The sequence below is a fragment of the Nycticebus coucang genome, chromosome 10 (genome assembly GCF_027406575.1).
Source record: "Nycticebus coucang isolate mNycCou1 chromosome 10, mNycCou1.pri, whole genome shotgun sequence".
Classification (NCBI taxonomy): domain Eukaryota; kingdom Metazoa; phylum Chordata; class Mammalia; order Primates; family Lorisidae; genus Nycticebus; species Nycticebus coucang.
Window position 1 is genome coordinate 76,939,692 of NC_069789.1, and position 17,923 is coordinate 76,957,614.

Below are 17,923 nucleotides of genomic sequence, written 5' to 3' on the forward strand. Positions count from 1 at the left end.
AACTGGATATCCAAATAAAAATAAAATTGGACCCTGACCTTTCACCACATACAAAACTAAAAATTTATCAAACTAGGTAAGAGCTAAATAGAAAACTCTTTAAAATAGGAAAATCTTCCTGACAGTGGATTTGGCAATGACTTCTTGAACATGATGCCAAAAACACAGCCCAAAGAAAAAAAAACAGATACACTACATTTTGTCAAAATTAAAATTACATCAAAGAACACTGTCAAGAGAGTAAAAAGAAAATCCAAAGAAAACATTTTCAAATCATATATCTAATAATGGATTAATGGCCAGACTATATAAAGAACACCTATAACTCAACAACACAACCTAATCAAAAATGAATATACCCTATTTCTACAAAAAATAAAATTAGCTGGATATGGTAGGACACAGCTGGAGTCCCAGCTACTCAGGAGGTTGAGGCAGGAATGCTTAAAAGCAGAGGAGTTGGACATCGCAGTGAGGTACGATGATACCTCTGCACTCCAGCCTGGCTGACAAAGTGAAACTGGGTCTCAAAAAAACAATTTAAAAACCCACAGAATTATATGATCCAGCAATTCCACTACTGTGTTCATCCAAAAGAACAAAAAACAGGAACTCAAATACTCACACAGTAATGTTCATTGAAGTACTAATTACAAAAGCAGAACGTGTCCATCAAACGTACACACACATATAATGATGTTAGTCAGCCATACCATAAAAATGAATGAAATTCCAATACAGGCTATTACGTGGATGAACCTTGAAAACAATTTATGATTCCATATGGATGAGACATCTAAGATAGTCAAAGAGAGAAAGAATACAGGTGACCAAGGGCTAGGGAAAGGAGTCAACTGGGAGTTATTGTTTATTGCATATAGAGTTTCTCTTTGAGAATAGGAAAAAGTTTTGAAAGTAGATGATCATTACTCAAACTGTGAGTATAACTGATGCCACTGAATTGAACACTTAAAAATGGCAAATTTGGTTATGTGTCTGCTACAATATAAAATTTACAAATGATAATGTATCATCCAAAAGCTTTCACATTTGGTGAACCTTTTGTTCAAGTGAGAAAGTGTTTAGAAATTACTCGAATATTTTATGAAATATTGGTGTCCTCCAACACACACATACACACACTCTTTCTCTCTCACACAGCAGTCTATCAAATACCTGTAATTGCATTTCACAAAGGATTACACATCCACTGACTTCTCTAATGATGCAGTTTATATCCTCCCATACTGACAGATAAAAACACATACATTCTCTAAACACAAAGCTTATATTCACAAATAACTCTTTGCTTAAAGACAAAATTTCAATAATCACAATGGGAATGTAGTTATTTAATGCAACCACTAATCTAATGTCACCAACAAAATCTAAGCAGTTTTATCACAAAACGAGGGTTATATTCAGTGGGCATGCATTAATCTATACAACTTAACACTACACCAGAAAAGGAATTGAATATAAAAGTTCCCTTGACTTTTGGTGGTTTTCAAATGTCCTGGCACGCATTACAAAAAAAACTGTAAAAACAGATTGTAAATATTTTCAATAAAGTGATAAAAAACTGAGTAAGCTTTTAAGTTTTCATATTGGGCTTAAAGATTTAAAACATCAGCTGGCCCCAATCTGTCAAAATTGACAGATAAATATTTACAATGACTGGACAGACTTTAGTTACAACGGTACCGAAAGTCTACTCCCTCCCATCTAAAAATGCTTTGGGGCTACTTTTTCAATGCAAACATGTATTTTTAAATACTGTGATAATATAAACTTGGAAACACACCTAGACTCAGGACAAGGACAAAAAATAACACACAAGTTGATCTTATTTCTGACCTGTCAGCATACAGCCTTCTGCTTCCCAAACATCCAACACTGTCCCTCGAATATAAAAATTAAAGAGTCCAATGATTTTACTCTACTGCCTGGCATTCTTCTATAGAATTGTCTTTCGCTACCTATCAAGGCAGGGCTCAAGCTCCATTAACCTGCTTCTAGAGTGTAATTAGCAGAGCACCAGATTTATAAACTGATAATGGCAACACAAAATGCTAAGCACACTTTTCAAATGGAAGCAAACTTTTCTCCACTGTTCTATTTGCCATGTTATTCTCGAAACTTATGTGGCTATCAGTAAGAAAAGAATCAGGGAAGCTTTGAACATATCTTATACTTTTATCAAGGCTAAAGTGCAAAATACCCCCTTATCTCTGGTATTTTAATAGGAAAAACATCAAACGCATAATAAAGGAACTGAAGTGACAGCAGAATACCAAAAAAAAGCACTCCTAAATATACATTTGAAGACTACATATTACTACCAATTTAATTTCTCTTTCTTTAGCAAAATCTGTCAATGATTTAAGTTCTCACAGAACTTAAGATTTTGTTTGATTCTTTCCAAGACCAAAAATTAGAAAATTATAGGGAAAAAGAATGGAAAAAAAAATAACATTGCATGACAATGGACACTAAGTTCATAAAGAACTTTCTTTAAATGAGATATTATGGAGGAAAATACCATGAAAGGAACAATCCTATGAGAATTGTTTAGCACAGTAAATTTGAGCCTTGGTCTTTCTTCATGAAGATACTACAGTTTATATAGAAAACTATAAATATACATGACTCCAGGGAAAAAAAGTCAGAATACATATTATTTAACATTCTTTAAGCCTAAAAAACTTTTGAAGAGACAGGGAAAAGGATGGTCAACTGAACCTTTCCTTAAGAATACAGAACTATGAAAAATTCCTGGGCCCAAAAGGTACTCCAAATGGAACCACACTTTGTGAATACAACTTAGATAATATTTTTTAAAGGAACAAAAAGTACTGAATAACTGCAGTCCCTTCCATAAAGGATATCTTAAATTAAGGGAAAAAGATTTGACTAGTGTAAACGAGTCTGGCTCAGAAAGAAAACTGAACAACATATCCAAGATCTGTCCATAAAAGTAATGACAGTACATCTTTAATATTAAAGAAATAAGCTATAAAAAAGTTCAGTCTCAGAATTGGTTTTAAAGGCTTATTTGTGCTCCTTTGTGGGTGCGTAATAAAGTTCCATGGGTTTGTTTACTTTCCAGTATTTCTCACTGACCAATTCCAAAGAAAAAGAGCCATTTAATACCTAAAACGAAAAAAAGAGAGAAAAAATTATGAGAAGTACAATGAAAGAAAAACAGAAGTCCACAGAATCTTCTTCTTAAAAAAATCTCAGTAATAACTACTTGTCATTTACACTGTTCATAACAGAACAAAGAGCTTCAAAAAGTTAACTTACCTATCACAATTTCTCTCTACACTGTCTTGTTAAATCCCTCCCCACCACTTGCCACTCAGCGGATCCCCGTGCTCCAAGTTTTGCAGTTTTTGGCCGGGGATGGGTTTGAACCCACCACCTCCGGTATATGGGACTGGAGTCCTACTCCTTGAGCCACAGGCACTTGTGCTCCAAGTTTCAACAGTCTATTATTTTAAAATACTCACGGTGAACTGGCCACTGGCTGTTGCTATGTAAATGGTGTACTGCTTCTCACTGGCTGTATCAAGGTTCATCTGGTTTGACTCGCCTTTGCTTCGAAGTTCTTCTAAAGCTAACCTCACAGCCAGATACTTGGATAAGTGATCAACAGTGGCGTTTCCTGAAGTCTTTATGTATCTGGAAGAATAAATCATTAAATATTTCACTTCTAATACAACATACTAATGACATAAATTTATTGAAATTATGGAACTAATAATACGTTTTTTTGGTTTTTTTTTAAGATACCAGGTCTCACTCTGGAGTGCAGTACAGCACATAATCATAGCTCGCTGTAACCTTGAACTCCTGGGCTCAAGTGATTCTCCTGCCTCTGCTTCCTGAATAGCTCAGACTATAGATGCATGCCACCACAGATAGCTAATTTTTTTTTAATAATTTTTTTTTGAGATGAGGTCTCACTATGTTGCCCAGGCTCGTGTTGGCCTCAAGCAGTCCTCCACCCCAACCTCCCAAAGCACTGGGATTACAGGCATGAGGCACTAAAAGCTGCCCTGAAACTAATACATTTCTTAAAAGCTAAGTAAAATATAAATGTCTCAATTTTTTGTTGTTGTTGTTGTTGTAGAGACAGAGTCTCACTTTATCACCCTCGGTAGAGTGCCGTGGCATCACATAGCTCACAGCAACCTCCAACTCCTGGGCTTAGGCAATTCTCTTGCCTCAGCCTCCAGAGTAGCTGGGACTACAGGTGCCTGCCACAATGCCCAGCTATTTTTTGTTGTTGTTGTTACAGTTTGGCAGGAGCCAGGCTCAAACCCGCCACCCTAGGTCTATGAGGCCAGTGCCCCACCCACTGAGCCACAGGTGCTGCCCCAATGTCTCAGTTATTAACAAAAGAATATCGGAAACTTTATCGCTTTACAATCTAAAAATTTCTTATTGAAAGGTAAGAAAAAAAAATACTATCTGACTACTGGGCTATGAATGTTTTTACTTATCTTGGCTTCTGTGAAATATGTTATAAAATGACCAAAAAAAAAAAAAAATTAAACAGAAAAAACCACTTAGGAGAGAAAAAGAACAACACATCCCTCAAACCCCAATGATCAAAATTTGCTCGCTGTAACAGGAAGAGGAAAAGTTAGAATATGAGCAAATTTCTTGGTATCTAAGAATTAAAATATCTGGGTTTTTAAGACTGAGTAAACAGGCTCGGCACCTGTGGCTCAAGCGGCTAAGGTGCCAGCCACATACACCTGAGCTGGCGGGTTTGAATCCAGCCCGGGCCTGCCAAACAACAATAAGGCTGAGACTAACAAATAGCTGAGCATTGTGTTGGGCACCTGTAGTCCCAGCTACTTGGGAGATGGAGGCAGGAGAATTGCTTGAGCCCAAGAGTTGGAGGTTGCTGTGAGCTGTGATGCCATAGCACTCTACTAAGGGCGACAGTTTGAGGCTCTGTCTCAAAAAAAAAAAAAAAAAAAAAGACTGAGCAGACAGGTGTCAATCTCCCGATTTTTAAAGCATGGAGTACCATTCAAATCACTCATTCAATAAATATCTGATGTTTACCTGCCTCTAACAGCAGACAGTATGCTGGAGATAAGAGTAGTAAAGCAATGATGCTTGCCAGCACGAATTTCGGAGCCTAGTGGTCCTCCAGTATCATTGTCTAAAAACGTGAATGGCTCTTTTTTCTCTTCTACCTAAGACATTCATTCCTTGCAGACATGCAACTTCAGGTGGAAAGCACATGAAGAAGTAAACAACAATATAGGCAGCTAATATGTCCCAACTGAACCCCAACAATCAATGGAATAAGATATACTGCCCCTACTTCTGAAAAAGTGCCTTTTCAATAAAATTAAATATTCTGATTTAGATAATGTGAAACTAACACATGCTTACCTTGTCTGTGCACTGTCATCTTTTTCCATAAGTGTGGGATGAGGCCTGAACACTAATTCAATTTCACTAGCACCATCCATGACTGGATCAATTGCCACTGTTGCGTTGTTATTATCAAGCTCAAGCCCAGAGTCATCAGATGTTTTGGTCCGTTTGTTACTAGGGCCTGCTTCCTGGTTGCTATGTGTGGATGCATTACTACAGTGGGAACTGTCCCCGTTGTCTTCTGCTCCACTGCCATTTTCAATCTGTTGTTTCTTGCCTCGCTGTAATCTAGAGGGGGAAAAAATGCTTAGGTTTACTTTTAGGCCTATAAAGCCAACAAATTTGAAGCATGTTTGTCCGCTACTGAACTTCAGAATTCTAAAAAATCATGACAACTGAATCTGCTCCAAGCTGAATAATGGCATTGTTTCCTACTTGTCCTTGAAAGAAAATTTCTCACACACACACAGGCAAACAATGGTTTAACAAGTGTTTCTATCCACTTAACACATTTCTTTATTAAAGACTATAAGAATTATTGACAAATCCTTACTTATATTTTCATCATTTTGTTCATTATGAGATTATGTCTAAAGAAAAGCATGATTTAAGAAAAAAAAAAAGAAAAGAAAAGCATGATTTAGATATGAAAATGTAAGTCCTGGGGCGGTGTCTGTGGCTCAGTGAGCAGGGCGCCGGCCCCATATGCCGAGGGTGGCAGGTTCAAACCCAGCCCCGGCCAAACTGCAACAACAACAACAACAAAAATAGCCGGGTGTTGTGGCGGGCACCTGTAGTCCCAGCTGCTGGGGAGGCTGAGGCAAGAGAATCATGTAAGCCCAAGAGTTAGAGGTTGCTGTAAGCCGTGTGACGCCACGGCACTCTACCCCAGGGCGGTACAGTGAGACTCTGTCTCTACAAAAAAAAAAAAAAGAAAGAAAAAGAAAATGTAAGTCCTGAAGGAAGATATTTATGTCTCTTTAATTAGAAATTTTTAAGGAAACACTTTTTTTTTTATTAAGTCATATACATATAGATCATGAATACACTTATGCATATGTGGGGTACAGTGTATTGATTTTTTTATATAATTTGACATGCTTACATCAAACTAATTAACATAGATTTCGCCTCATTTACTTGATTATTATGCTAAGACATTTATGTTCTACACTTGATAGATTTCACTTGTATCCTTGCAATATGCTTGCTCCATAGGTGTGGTCCTGCCGTTTACCCTCCCTCTGTCAAAACTTCCCTGCTCCCCTCCCTTCCCACTCCATTTCTCTCCTTCATCCTGGGTTATAGTTGTGTTCTATCTTCATAAGAAAGTGTGAGTAAATATAAGTTGGTTTCACAGAAGTACTGAGTTCATTGGATACTTTTTCCTCCATTCTTAGATACTTTACTAAGGAGAATATGTTCCAGGTCCCTTCATGTAAACATAAAAGAGTTAAAGTCTCCATCTTTTTTAAAGGCTGCATAGTATTCCATAGGTTGATGGGCACTTGGGCTTCTTCCATGACTTGACTATTACAAATTGAGCTGCAATGAATAATCTTGTGTAAATACCTTTTTTGCAAACTGATTTTTGGTCTTTTGGATATACTCCTAGTAGAGGAATTGCAGGATCCAATGACAGGTCAATTTTTAGACTCCTGAGTTCTCCAAACTTCTTTCCAAAAGGAACTAATTATTAGCTTGCATTCCCGCCAGCAGTTGAGAAGTGTTCCCCTTTCTCCACATCCATAACAACATCTGTAGTTTTGGGATTTTGTTATGTGGGCTACTCTTACTGGAGTTAGATGGTATCTCAAAGTGGTTTTGATTTGCATTTCTCTGATGATTAAAGATGATGAGCATTTTTTCATGTGTCTGTATACCATGTGCCTTTCTTTGGAGAAGCTTTTGTTCAGGTCTCTTGCCCACAGTGAAATGGGATCACTTGTTCTTTTCTTATTAATAAGTTTGAGTTCTCTATGAATTCTGGTTATCAGATCTTTGTTGGAAACATAACCTGCAAATATCCTCTCCCATTCTGAGAGCAGTCCACTTGCTTTACTTACTGTGTTCTTGGCACTGCAGAAGCTTTTTAGTTTGTTCAGATCCCAGTAATGTATTTTTGGTATTGCTTCAATTGCCCTGGGCATCCTCATAAAAGTTTTCTCCCAGACCAATTTCTTCAAGTGTTTCCCCTGCACTCTTTCCAAGAATCTTTATGGTTTCATGTCTTGTTTAAGTCTTTTATCCAGTATGAGTCAATTTTTGTCAGAGGTAAAAGGTGTGGGTTCAGTTTCAGTATACTATAAGTCGCCAGCCAATTCACCCAGCACCATTTATTAATAGAAAGTCTTTCCCCCAATTTATGTTTTTGATAGGCTTATCGAAGATCAAATTATGATAAGTGTCTGGATTCATCTCTTGGTTCTCAATTCTGTTCCACGTATCTACCTCTTTACTTTTGTGCCAGTATCACACTGTTTTGATAACCATAGATTTATAGCATAGTCTGAAATCTCGTAGCGTGGTTCCACCTGATTTGTTTTTACTTCTGAGTAACGTTTGGCAATTCGAGATTTCTTCTGTTTCCATATAAAATGAAGTACTAGTTTTTCCAGATCTTTAAGGTATGACAGAGGTGCTTTAATGGGGATTGCATTAAATCTGTAGATTGCTTTGGGTAGCCTGGACATTGTAACAATGTTGATACTTCCCAGCCATGAGCATGGTATTTTTTCCATTTGTTGACATCTTCGGCTATTTATTTTCTCAGAGTTTCATAGTTCTCTTTATAGAGATCTTTCACGTCCTTTGTTACGTACACTCCAAGATACTTCATTTTCTTTGGCACTACTGTAAAGGGAATAGAGTCCATAACTGTTTTTTCAGCTTGACTACTGTTAGTATACATGAATGCTACTGATTTGTGAGTACTGATTTTGTAGCTTAAGACGCTGCTGTATTCACTTCTAAGAGTTTTGTGGTTGAGTCCCTGGGGTTTTCCAGGTATGTGATCATACCATCTGCAAAGAGTGAAAATTTGATCTCTTCTGACCCTATACAGATACCCTTGATTGCCTTCTCTTGCCTGACTGCAATGGCTAAGACTTCCACTACAATGTTAAAAATCAGTGGAGACAGTAGGCGATCTTGCATGGTTCCTGATCTGAGTGGAAGTGTTTTCAATTTTACTCCATTCAATATAATATTGGCTTGTGGGTTTGCTGTAGATGGCCTCTATAGTTTAAGAAATGTCCCTTCTATACCTATTTTCTTAAGTGTTCTGATCATGAAAGGATGCTGGATATTATCAAAGCTTTTTCTGCATCAATTAAGAGAATCATATGGTCTTTGTCTTTTGTTTATGTGACATATTTTATTTATAGATTTATGTATATTGAAGCAGCCTTGAGAGTCTGGGATGAAACCCACTTGGTTGTGGTGTATCATTTGATGTGTTGCTGGATTCTGTTTGCTAGGATCTTAATATTTTTGTATCAATATTCATTAGAGATATTGGTCTAAAATTTTCTTTTCTTGTTGGATCTTTTCCTGGTTTGGGGATCAGGGAGATGTTTGCTTCATAGAATGTGTTGGAAGTATTCCTTCTTTTTCCATGTTTTGGAAAACGTTAAGTAATATGGGTACTAGTTTGTCTTTAAAGGTTCGGTAGAATTCTGATGTGAAGCCATCTGGTCCCGGACTTTTCTTTCTGGGAAGATTTTGTATAGCTGATACTATATCAGAACTTGATATAGGCCTGTTTCAACATTTCCACTTCTTCCTGGCTAAGTCTAGAAAGGTGGCGTGATTCCAAGTATTGTTCAATTTCCTTCAGATTTTCATATTTCTGAGAATAGAGTTTTTTGTAATATTCATTAAGGATTTTTTGAGTCTGTGGTTATCTAGTCTTCCTCATTTCTGATTGATGAAATTAGGGATTTTACTCTTGTATTTCTGGTTAGGTTAGCCAAAGGTTTATTTTATTGACCTTTTTAAAAAAATCAACTTTTTGATCCATTGATCATTGCTTTTTTTTTTTTGCAGTTTTTGGCCAGGACTGGGTTTGAACCCGCCACTTCTGGCATATCGGGCTGGCACTCTACTCCTTTGAGCCACAGGCACCACCCGATTCTTTTATTTTCAATTTCATTTAATTCTGCTCTAATTTTGGTTATTTCTTTTCTTCTGCTGGGTTTGGGGTTGGAATATTCTTCCTTTTCCAGTTGCTTGAGCTGTCCCTTTAAGTTGATGTTCTCTTTCCGTTCTCTTGAGGAAGGCTTGCAGTGCTATAAATTTCCCTCTTACGACTGCCTTTGTGGTATCCCAGAGGTTCTGGTAGTTTGTGCTTTGCTCCAAAAATCTGGTAATTTCTTTCTTAATCTCATCTATGACCCAGCTATCATTTAACATAAGATTATTTAGTTTCCATGTCTTTGTGTGAATTTGCAGCTCCTGTTGTTACCGAGTTCAACTTTTATTCCATGATGGTCCAAGAAGATACAAAGAATAACTTCTATTTTTTTTAACTTGCTGAGGTTAGCCTTGTGACCTAAGATGTGATCAATTTTGGAGGATGTTCCATGTGCTGATGAGAAGAATATGCATTCAGTTTTGTTAGGATGAAATGTTCTGTAGATGTCTATTAAATCCGATTGTTGAATGGTTAATTTTAAGTCTAAAATTTCTTTGCTTAGTTTCTTATTGGAGGATCTATCCAACACAGCCAAAGGGATGTTAAAATCTCCGACTGTAATAGTGCTGGAGGAAATCAAGTTGTTCATGTCAGTTATAGTCTCTCTTATAAATTGAGGAGCATTCTGGTTTGGTACATAAATATTAATAACTGAAATCTCATCGTGTTCAGAGGAAACACTATTTTAAAAGGGTAGTAAGCACCCTTACCCTGCTATCCTCCCTCAAAGTCTAATTCCTAATGCAATGCAAATTGATTCTGATGAGGAAAATGGGATGGTATCTAAATAACCAGAATGGATATGGAAGCAGCTCTTTAACAAGCTCAGAGATTATTAACCAATTAATGTTACTTTGTTTATAAAGTGTGGACATAAAGTTCATGTGCAATTTAAAATAGTTTAACATAGAAAATTGCACGGGAACTTTATGGGCATCCTGTATAATCTCATTTACTCTTCAAAACAACCTGTCAAGGCAGTCAGCATTACCACTATTTTATAGTTGAGAAAGTAAAGAAACTGAGGTTCAAGATGAAATAATTTACCTGTTTATCCAACTAGTAATGCCAGAGCTAGAGCTTAAGGATGTGAGAGCTTAACAAAACTACGTTGTTTCTTTCTTTTCTTTTCTTCTTTTTTTTTTTTTTTTTGAGACAGTCTAAGCTGTCGCCCTGGGTAGAGTGCCATGGCATCACAGCAACCTCCAACACTTGGGCTTAAGCAATTCTCTTGCCGCAGCCTCCCTAGTATCTGGGACTACAGGAGCCCGCCACAACACCTGGCTATTATTTTGTTGCAGTTGTCATTGTTTTAGCTGGCCCAGGCCAGGTTCAAACCCACCAGCCTTGGTGTATGTATGTGGCTGACGCCCTACTCACTGAGCTATGGACACCGAGCCAAAAACCATATTCTTTCTACCACATCACCTGTCTACACACACACACACACACACACAAGGTAAATATGATGTAAGAAAAGGTATGAAAGGGCAACATGTACTTACACAGATAGTGTTACTGTCACTCTGACTGTCAGAATGATGCTTAAGAACTCTTGCTTTAAAAAAAAATTAAATGCTGCTCATAAAATCTAGAGATCATTTCAAAATCAAGAGAAGATTGTCTAACACATTAAATGACAAACTATGATTCAAAAAGATATAGATACATGCACTGGAATATTATTCAGCCTTTAAAAGGTAGAAAATTCTGCTGCATGCCACAATATGAACATGTTAATAGCATTATACTAAGTGAACAAAGCCAGTCACAGAAGTACAAATACTCTTATGATTCCACTTCGTAGAAACAGAAAGTAGAATGGTAGTTACTAGAAGCTGCAGAGGGAAGGAATTGGGACGTTCTTGTTTAATGGGTATAGAGTTTCAATTTTATAAGATGAACAAAAAATCCTACAGATTAGTTGTACAATATGAATGCCCTTAACATAAAAATGGTTAAGATGATAAATTTTTATGTTACTTTTTTTTATACCACATTAGGAAAGAAAAGGTATGAACAGGCAAAATAATGGAGCAAAAAAACTTGGGACTGGATACAGTAAGTGGCTTGGACCTGTAATTTTAGCTACTCAGAAGGCTAAGGCAGGAGACTGCTTGAAGCCAGAGGTTAAGAACAGCCTAGAGAACATAGTCAGACCCTGTCACTTAAAAAGAAAAAACAGGGTGGCGCCTGTGGCTCAAGGGGTAGGGCGCCGGTCCCATATGCCGGAGGTGGTGGGTTCAAACCCAACCTCGGCCAAAAATAAACAAAAAAAAAAAAAGAAAAAACAATTAGCCCAGGCCAGACCCAGTGGCTGCTCACGCCTATAATCCTAGCACTCTGGGAAACCAAGACAGATGGATTGCTTGAATTTGAGAGGTCCAGACGAGCCTAAGCAAGAGTGAGACCCTGTCTCTACTAAAAACAGAAAAACCAGCCAAACATGGTGGCACACACTTTATAGCCACAGATACTTGAGAGACTAAGGCAAGAAGATTGCTCAAGCCCAACAGTTTGAGATTGCTGTGAGCTATGATGTCACAACACTCTACCAGGGCACGGAATGAGACTCTGTCTCTCAAAAAAGAAAAAGAAGGGGTGGCGCCTGTGGCTCAGTGAGTAGGGCGCCGGCCCCATATGCTGAGGGTGGCGGGTTCAAACCCAGCCCCAGCCAAACTGCAACAAAGAAAATAGCCGGCGCTGTGGCGGGTGCCTATAGTCCCAGCTACTTGGGAGGCTGAGGCAAGAGAATCGTGTAAGCTCAAGAGTTAGAGGTTGCTGTGAGCCCTGTGACGCCACGGCACTCTACCCGAGGACGGTACAGTGACACTCTGTCCCTACAAAAAAAAAAAAGAAAAGAAAAAGAGACTGGCAGTGGCTACAGTGCCAGCGAGGCTAAGACAGGGGAACCACGTGAGCCCAGGAGTTTGAGGCTGCAGTGAGCTATGATAGAGGCACTGCACTCCAAGCCTGAGTGGCTAAGTCAGACCCCTATCTCTTACAACACAAAACACACACCCTTCCCCACCCCCAAATGCTCAACAATAACAATAAAAGGACATTTAAGTATTTGCTAAAGTCCACAATCAAAGCAAAAGTTGTTTTAGTTGGCTATAAATTATAGAGATCTTGCTTTTATCCCACACCTTTCCAAAAAAGGCCTGAAGTGACAGAGCTAGACAATGTGAATGCAGACAGCATGTAAAGAATAATGTTTAGAGAAAGGGAGATTAATAGCCTAATACATCTTACGTTAGTCAAAGGACATCTATTACATAATTCTGCAAAATGTCCTAACAGTAGCACTTTAAAGAATGACACCAATAAATCTTGAATGTCATGTGAGGAACAATAAAGAAATTAAGAATATGAAGGCTTAGCCTTTAGAGAGCATTTAAGCGCATATATCTATATTAAAGTACTTTATTTGGAAAACTAGACATAGAATCTGAAATACATGTAGAATACAACTTAAGTACTTTGACAGAAGACAGGCCCAGACTGCTACACACAAGAGACTTTTTTTTTTTTTTTTTTTGAGACAGAGTCTCACTTTATTGCCCTAGTGCCATAGTGTCATAGCTCACCCAAGAGCTCAAGCGGTTCTCTTGCCTCAGCCTCCTGAGTAGCTGGGACTACAGGCGCCTGCCACAATGCCTGGCTATTTTTAGAGTCAAGGTCTCACTCTGCCTCAGGCTGGTCTTGAACCTGTGAGGTCAAGCAACCTACCCACCTCAGCCTCCCAGAGCTTACAAGCATGACCCACTGCTCCTGGTCATACAAGAGACTAATTGTAATTCAATATAAAGGAAACACTCAGAAACAAAATTTATATATTCAAAACTATTTACTAAGCAGCTGCTTTAAGCCAAACATGGTTCTAAGTACTGGTCTTGTAAAGGTCAATGATACTGACACGGCCTCTTTCATCTTGGGGTTCATATTCTGATTGCAGCAGGTACACATGTCAAAGAACAGTAAGTAGTGTGGGGAAAAAATGCGGCAGGGAGAGTAAAGAAGTTTGGAGTCCTATACTGGGGTAGATGATGGGAATTCAGCAGACGTCTGGTAAGAAATCAAGGAACGGTGCCATGAGGAATATGTAAAAGAACAGTGTTTGTGAAAGGGAAAACAGTAAGTACAAAAGCTCTGAGGCAGAAGCATGCTTGGTGAGTGTGAAGAACAGTAAGGAAGCAGTAATAAAGCTGCCAGCAGGCCAGGCGCAGTGGCTCACGCCTGTAATCCCAGCACTGTGGGAGGCCGAGGCAGGAGGAACGCTTGAGTTTAGGAGTTTGAGACCAGTCTGAGCAAAAGCAAAGACCCCATTTCTACTAAAAATAAGAAAAAGTACTCAGGCATTGTGGTGGGTGCCTATACTTGGGAGGCTGAGGCAGGAGGATTACTTGAACCCAGGTGTTTGAAGTACTACCAGCTATGACACCACAGCACTCTAGTCTGGGCAAGAGAGTGAGATGCTGCTTCAAAAAAAAAAGAAAGAAAAGTTGCCAATATATGAAAGGTACTCCTGTCACACAGCCCCACTCCTTTCTAGTTTCTATGTTCAAGCAAAACAAAAGACTACGCATATTTGTAAAGAATTTTGTAAAGGGGATTCTTACTTCTGGTAAAAGACTAAATTGAACATTAAAAAGTCCTACCAACTGATAGGAATATACAATTCTTTAAACATAAATACATTCCACATTTAATACTTTCTTTTATTTTGATACATAGAGTGGTCAGTGTAACATATTTAGAATAGAATACACCTTTTAGCCTTTAGGTCAGTGGACCACAGTTGCACTCTGGAATCACCTATGGAACCCAAAAAGCAGTAATGCCTCCCATTACTCGGTCTGCGGTACTACCTAATGCTCTCCAAGTCATGTTCAGCCAAGGTGAAAATCACTAGATTGAAATGGGGCTTTACTGGCATCCACTACTTCGGAAAATGATATTTCTCTCTGAGGCCTGAATACATTAGAAAATAACATCAAAGAGGAAAAGAGATGGAAGTAAGGAAAGTGCCCAGATTACACTGGGTTAGCTACGCATTGGGTACAGCAGTTGATATTAAAGTCTTTGGTTTTTAACATGAAACTATTATAGGGTTTTGAGTAAAGAACTATGATCTTACATCTAATTTAACAGAATCTCTGACTGCTGAAAATAGACTAAAGAGGTAGGTAGCATGGGAAGTAGAAAGACCAGTTGGAAGGCTATTTTATTACGTCAAATGAAAGACTGTGGTGGCCTGGACCACTCTGGACATACCATGGAGAAAGCTAAAAATATTGATTCACAGACTGAGAAAAAGAGATTTTAGAGTAATGTCAAAGTTTTTGGCTTAAGCAAGTGAAACAATGGAGTTGCCATTAACCGAAATACGCAAGAATGAGAGAAGTAGGTGGTAAGAATTGTAAGTTCAGTACTCAGTACTACTATGGAATCAATATATAACCACCTACACACTCATACGAATGGCAAAACAGAACTACAGTCCAGAAAGTAGAACGGAAGAGAGAGGGGGGAGGGGAAGGGGGATATGGGAGGGTTTTTTGGGGGGCCTCAACCTAATGTGCATGATGCAATGGTACATTTCAAAACTATTAAGAAGTGAGTATAATTGTGATGAATGTTACTTAGTTCAATGTAAGCATTTCACATTGTATATCAAAGCAGCACACTGAACCCCATAAATGCATTAAGGTACAAAGTTATGATTTAATAAAAAATAATAAAAAAATAAAGTCATCTTGCAAACTGAAAAAAAAAAATTACAAGTTCAGATTAATGTTACGTTTGAGATGCTTATGAGATATCAAACAGGAGATAAGTCTAAAATTCAGAGAAGTCAAGGCTGGATATATAAATTTGGGAGTCATCAGCATACAGATGGTAATTAAAACCATGAAACTGAATAAGAAAATCTGGAGACAACCTTCGTATTGCAAAGAGAAAATCTGGCTCAGCACCTATAGCTCAGCAGCTACGACACCAACCACATACAATCAGGCTGGCGGGTTTGAACCCAGCCTGGGCCTGCTAAACAGTAACAACTGCAACAAAGAAATAGCTGGGTGTTATGACGGGCGCCTGTAGTCCCAGCTACTTGAGAGGTTGAGGCAAGAGAATCGCTTAAGCCCAAGAGGTTAAGGTTGCTGTGAGCTGTGACGCCACAGCACTCTACCAAGGGTGACACAGTGAGACTCTGTCTCAAAAAAAAAAACTAAAAAGAAACAGCTAATGAGGTGGCACCTGTAGGTCAAGCGGCTAAGGCACCAGCCACATATGCCAGAGCTGGCAGGTTCGAATTCAGCCTGGACCCAAACAACGATGACAACTACAACCAAAAAATAGCCGGGTGTTGTGGCGGGCGCCTGTAGTCCCAGCGGGGCTGAGGCAAGAGAATCGCTTAAGCCCAAGAGTTGGAGGTTGCTGTGACACCAGGACACTCTACCTAGGGCGACAGCTTGAGGCTCTGTCAAAGAAAGAAAAAAAAGAAAGGAAAGGAAAGGAAAGAAAAGAAAGGAAGGAAAGAAAGGAAAGAAAGAAAGAAAGAAAGGAAACAGCTAATGACATATAAAGGACACCAGGAGAATATAGTCTCTTGAAAGCCAGATGAAGAAAGCTATTCAAAGAGCAAGAAGAAACTAATTGTGTCAAACGCTGCCAGGTGAGGTCTGAGAATCAGCAGTTAGGCTGCAAAATGTGGAAGTCACTGGTGACTTTGACAAAGGCAAAATGATGGGGTGGTGTGGATAAAAGTCTAACTGAAGAGGGTTCAAAAAAGAATGGGAAAAGAATTGGAGACAGACATAACAACTGTTTCAAGGAGTTTTCTTTGAAGAAGAGAAATAAGAATGGTAAGTAGATAGAGAAGTAAGTACAATAGAAGATTCCAGAACTTTAGTTAAAAGGAATACCCTCTTACGCCTAGAGGCATATATTATACCGTATGAAAAGGTCATCATGATACTATTTGTTACTGTATTTTACCTTTTTCAAAAACTGAATGCAATATTTAATGACGTGTTCAGAAACACAGCTCCTCTGTCTGGCCCTCTTTACACGCACCTGTTCATGGCTTGTATCTTCAGTCCCTCCTCAATGCTGTGACTGAGTGCTTGCTGATTATTGTGCTTGTTGATCCTGGCTAACACTCTCTCTTGATGAGCTTCATATTCATCACGACTTGGATAAATTTTACTGATGAGCGCATCAAAGTTTGGGTCTGGCCTTAGTGATCTTTTGGAAACTAGCTTTTTCCGGCAGGTAGGACATTCTTTGTTGCTAAAAAAAAAAAAAAAGGGAGAGCAAATGTGAATAATGTCATTATCTCTGGGCTAATGACAAAAATAACCAGCTTCTAGAGAGTTATCTTCATTCCAATACTTTTACCAAGTCACAGAAACTTAAACTGATCAATGTGAATTTACTTGAATTTGATTGTGAGTAAAAGCATGATTTTGGAAACCTCAGACACACCACCCCAATATACTGTCTGACAAAACAGAAAAATTTCAGTATTTTTCAATAATTTATATATAACAATTTTAGAAATAAAGGTCTACTCTCTACTGATTTAAATTTCCCCTTTCTGATATCCATGCCATATAAGGAAAAATTACCCACTAATACGTATTAATTTACATGTTACCAATTCTTTTACTGAAATAACATTTTAATAAGAGTATTATTTCATATACTTGAGAAGCAGAAAAACCATGGTGGAGCTTAGTAATTTCCTCAAAACAAATACTCATCCCACACAACTTCTAAAATTATATAAAACCAACTATTTGAAAACAAAGATTCTGGCTCGGCACCTGTGGCTTAAGTGGCTAAGGCGCCAGCCACACACACCTGAGCTGGCGGGTTCGAATCCAGCCCGGCCCGCCAAACAATAATGACGGCTGCAACCAAAAAATAGCTGGGCGTTGTGGCGGGCGCCTGTAGTCCCAGTTACTTGGGAGGCGGAGGCAGGAGAATCACTTGAACCCAGGAGTTAGAGGTTGCTGTGAGCTGTGACGCCACAGCACTCTACCCAGGGTGACAGCTTGAGGTTCTGTCTCAAAAAAAAAAAAAAAAAAAGAAAACAAAGATTCTCCAATAATTAAAACATGGACTTTATATAAAACTTCTAGTTCTGAACTAAATACTTGCAGGGGTCCTCAAACTTTTTAAACAGAGGGCCAGTTCACTGTCCCTCAGACCATTGGAGGGCCGGACATAGTTTAAAAAAAAAAAACTGAACAAATTCCTATGCACACTGCACATATCTTATTTTGAAGTAAAAAAAACAAAACGGGAACAAATACA

The 17,923-nt window shown here is 38.5% G+C and overlaps 1 protein-coding gene across 2 annotated transcripts in view; it reads right to left on the bottom strand.

Moving 5' to 3' along the window:
* Positions 1 to 1,219: 1,219 nt before the first annotated feature.
* Positions 1,220 to 17,923, bottom strand: part of RNF2 (ring finger protein 2) — a 48,246-nt gene continuing 31,542 nt past the window's right edge. For both annotated transcript variants that reach the window (XM_053607253.1, XM_053607254.1), the window contains exons 4-7: positions 16,679 to 16,894; positions 5,419 to 5,691; positions 3,513 to 3,684; positions 1,220 to 3,153 (exon numbers count right to left, since the gene is read on the bottom strand). In XM_053607253.1, the coding sequence (XP_053463228.1) occupies positions 3,052 to 3,153; positions 3,513 to 3,684; positions 5,419 to 5,691; positions 16,679 to 16,894 (763 nt within the window). In that variant the 3' untranslated portion in view covers positions 1,220 to 3,051. The remainder of the gene's footprint in view (positions 3,154 to 3,512; positions 3,685 to 5,418; positions 5,692 to 16,678; positions 16,895 to 17,923) is intronic.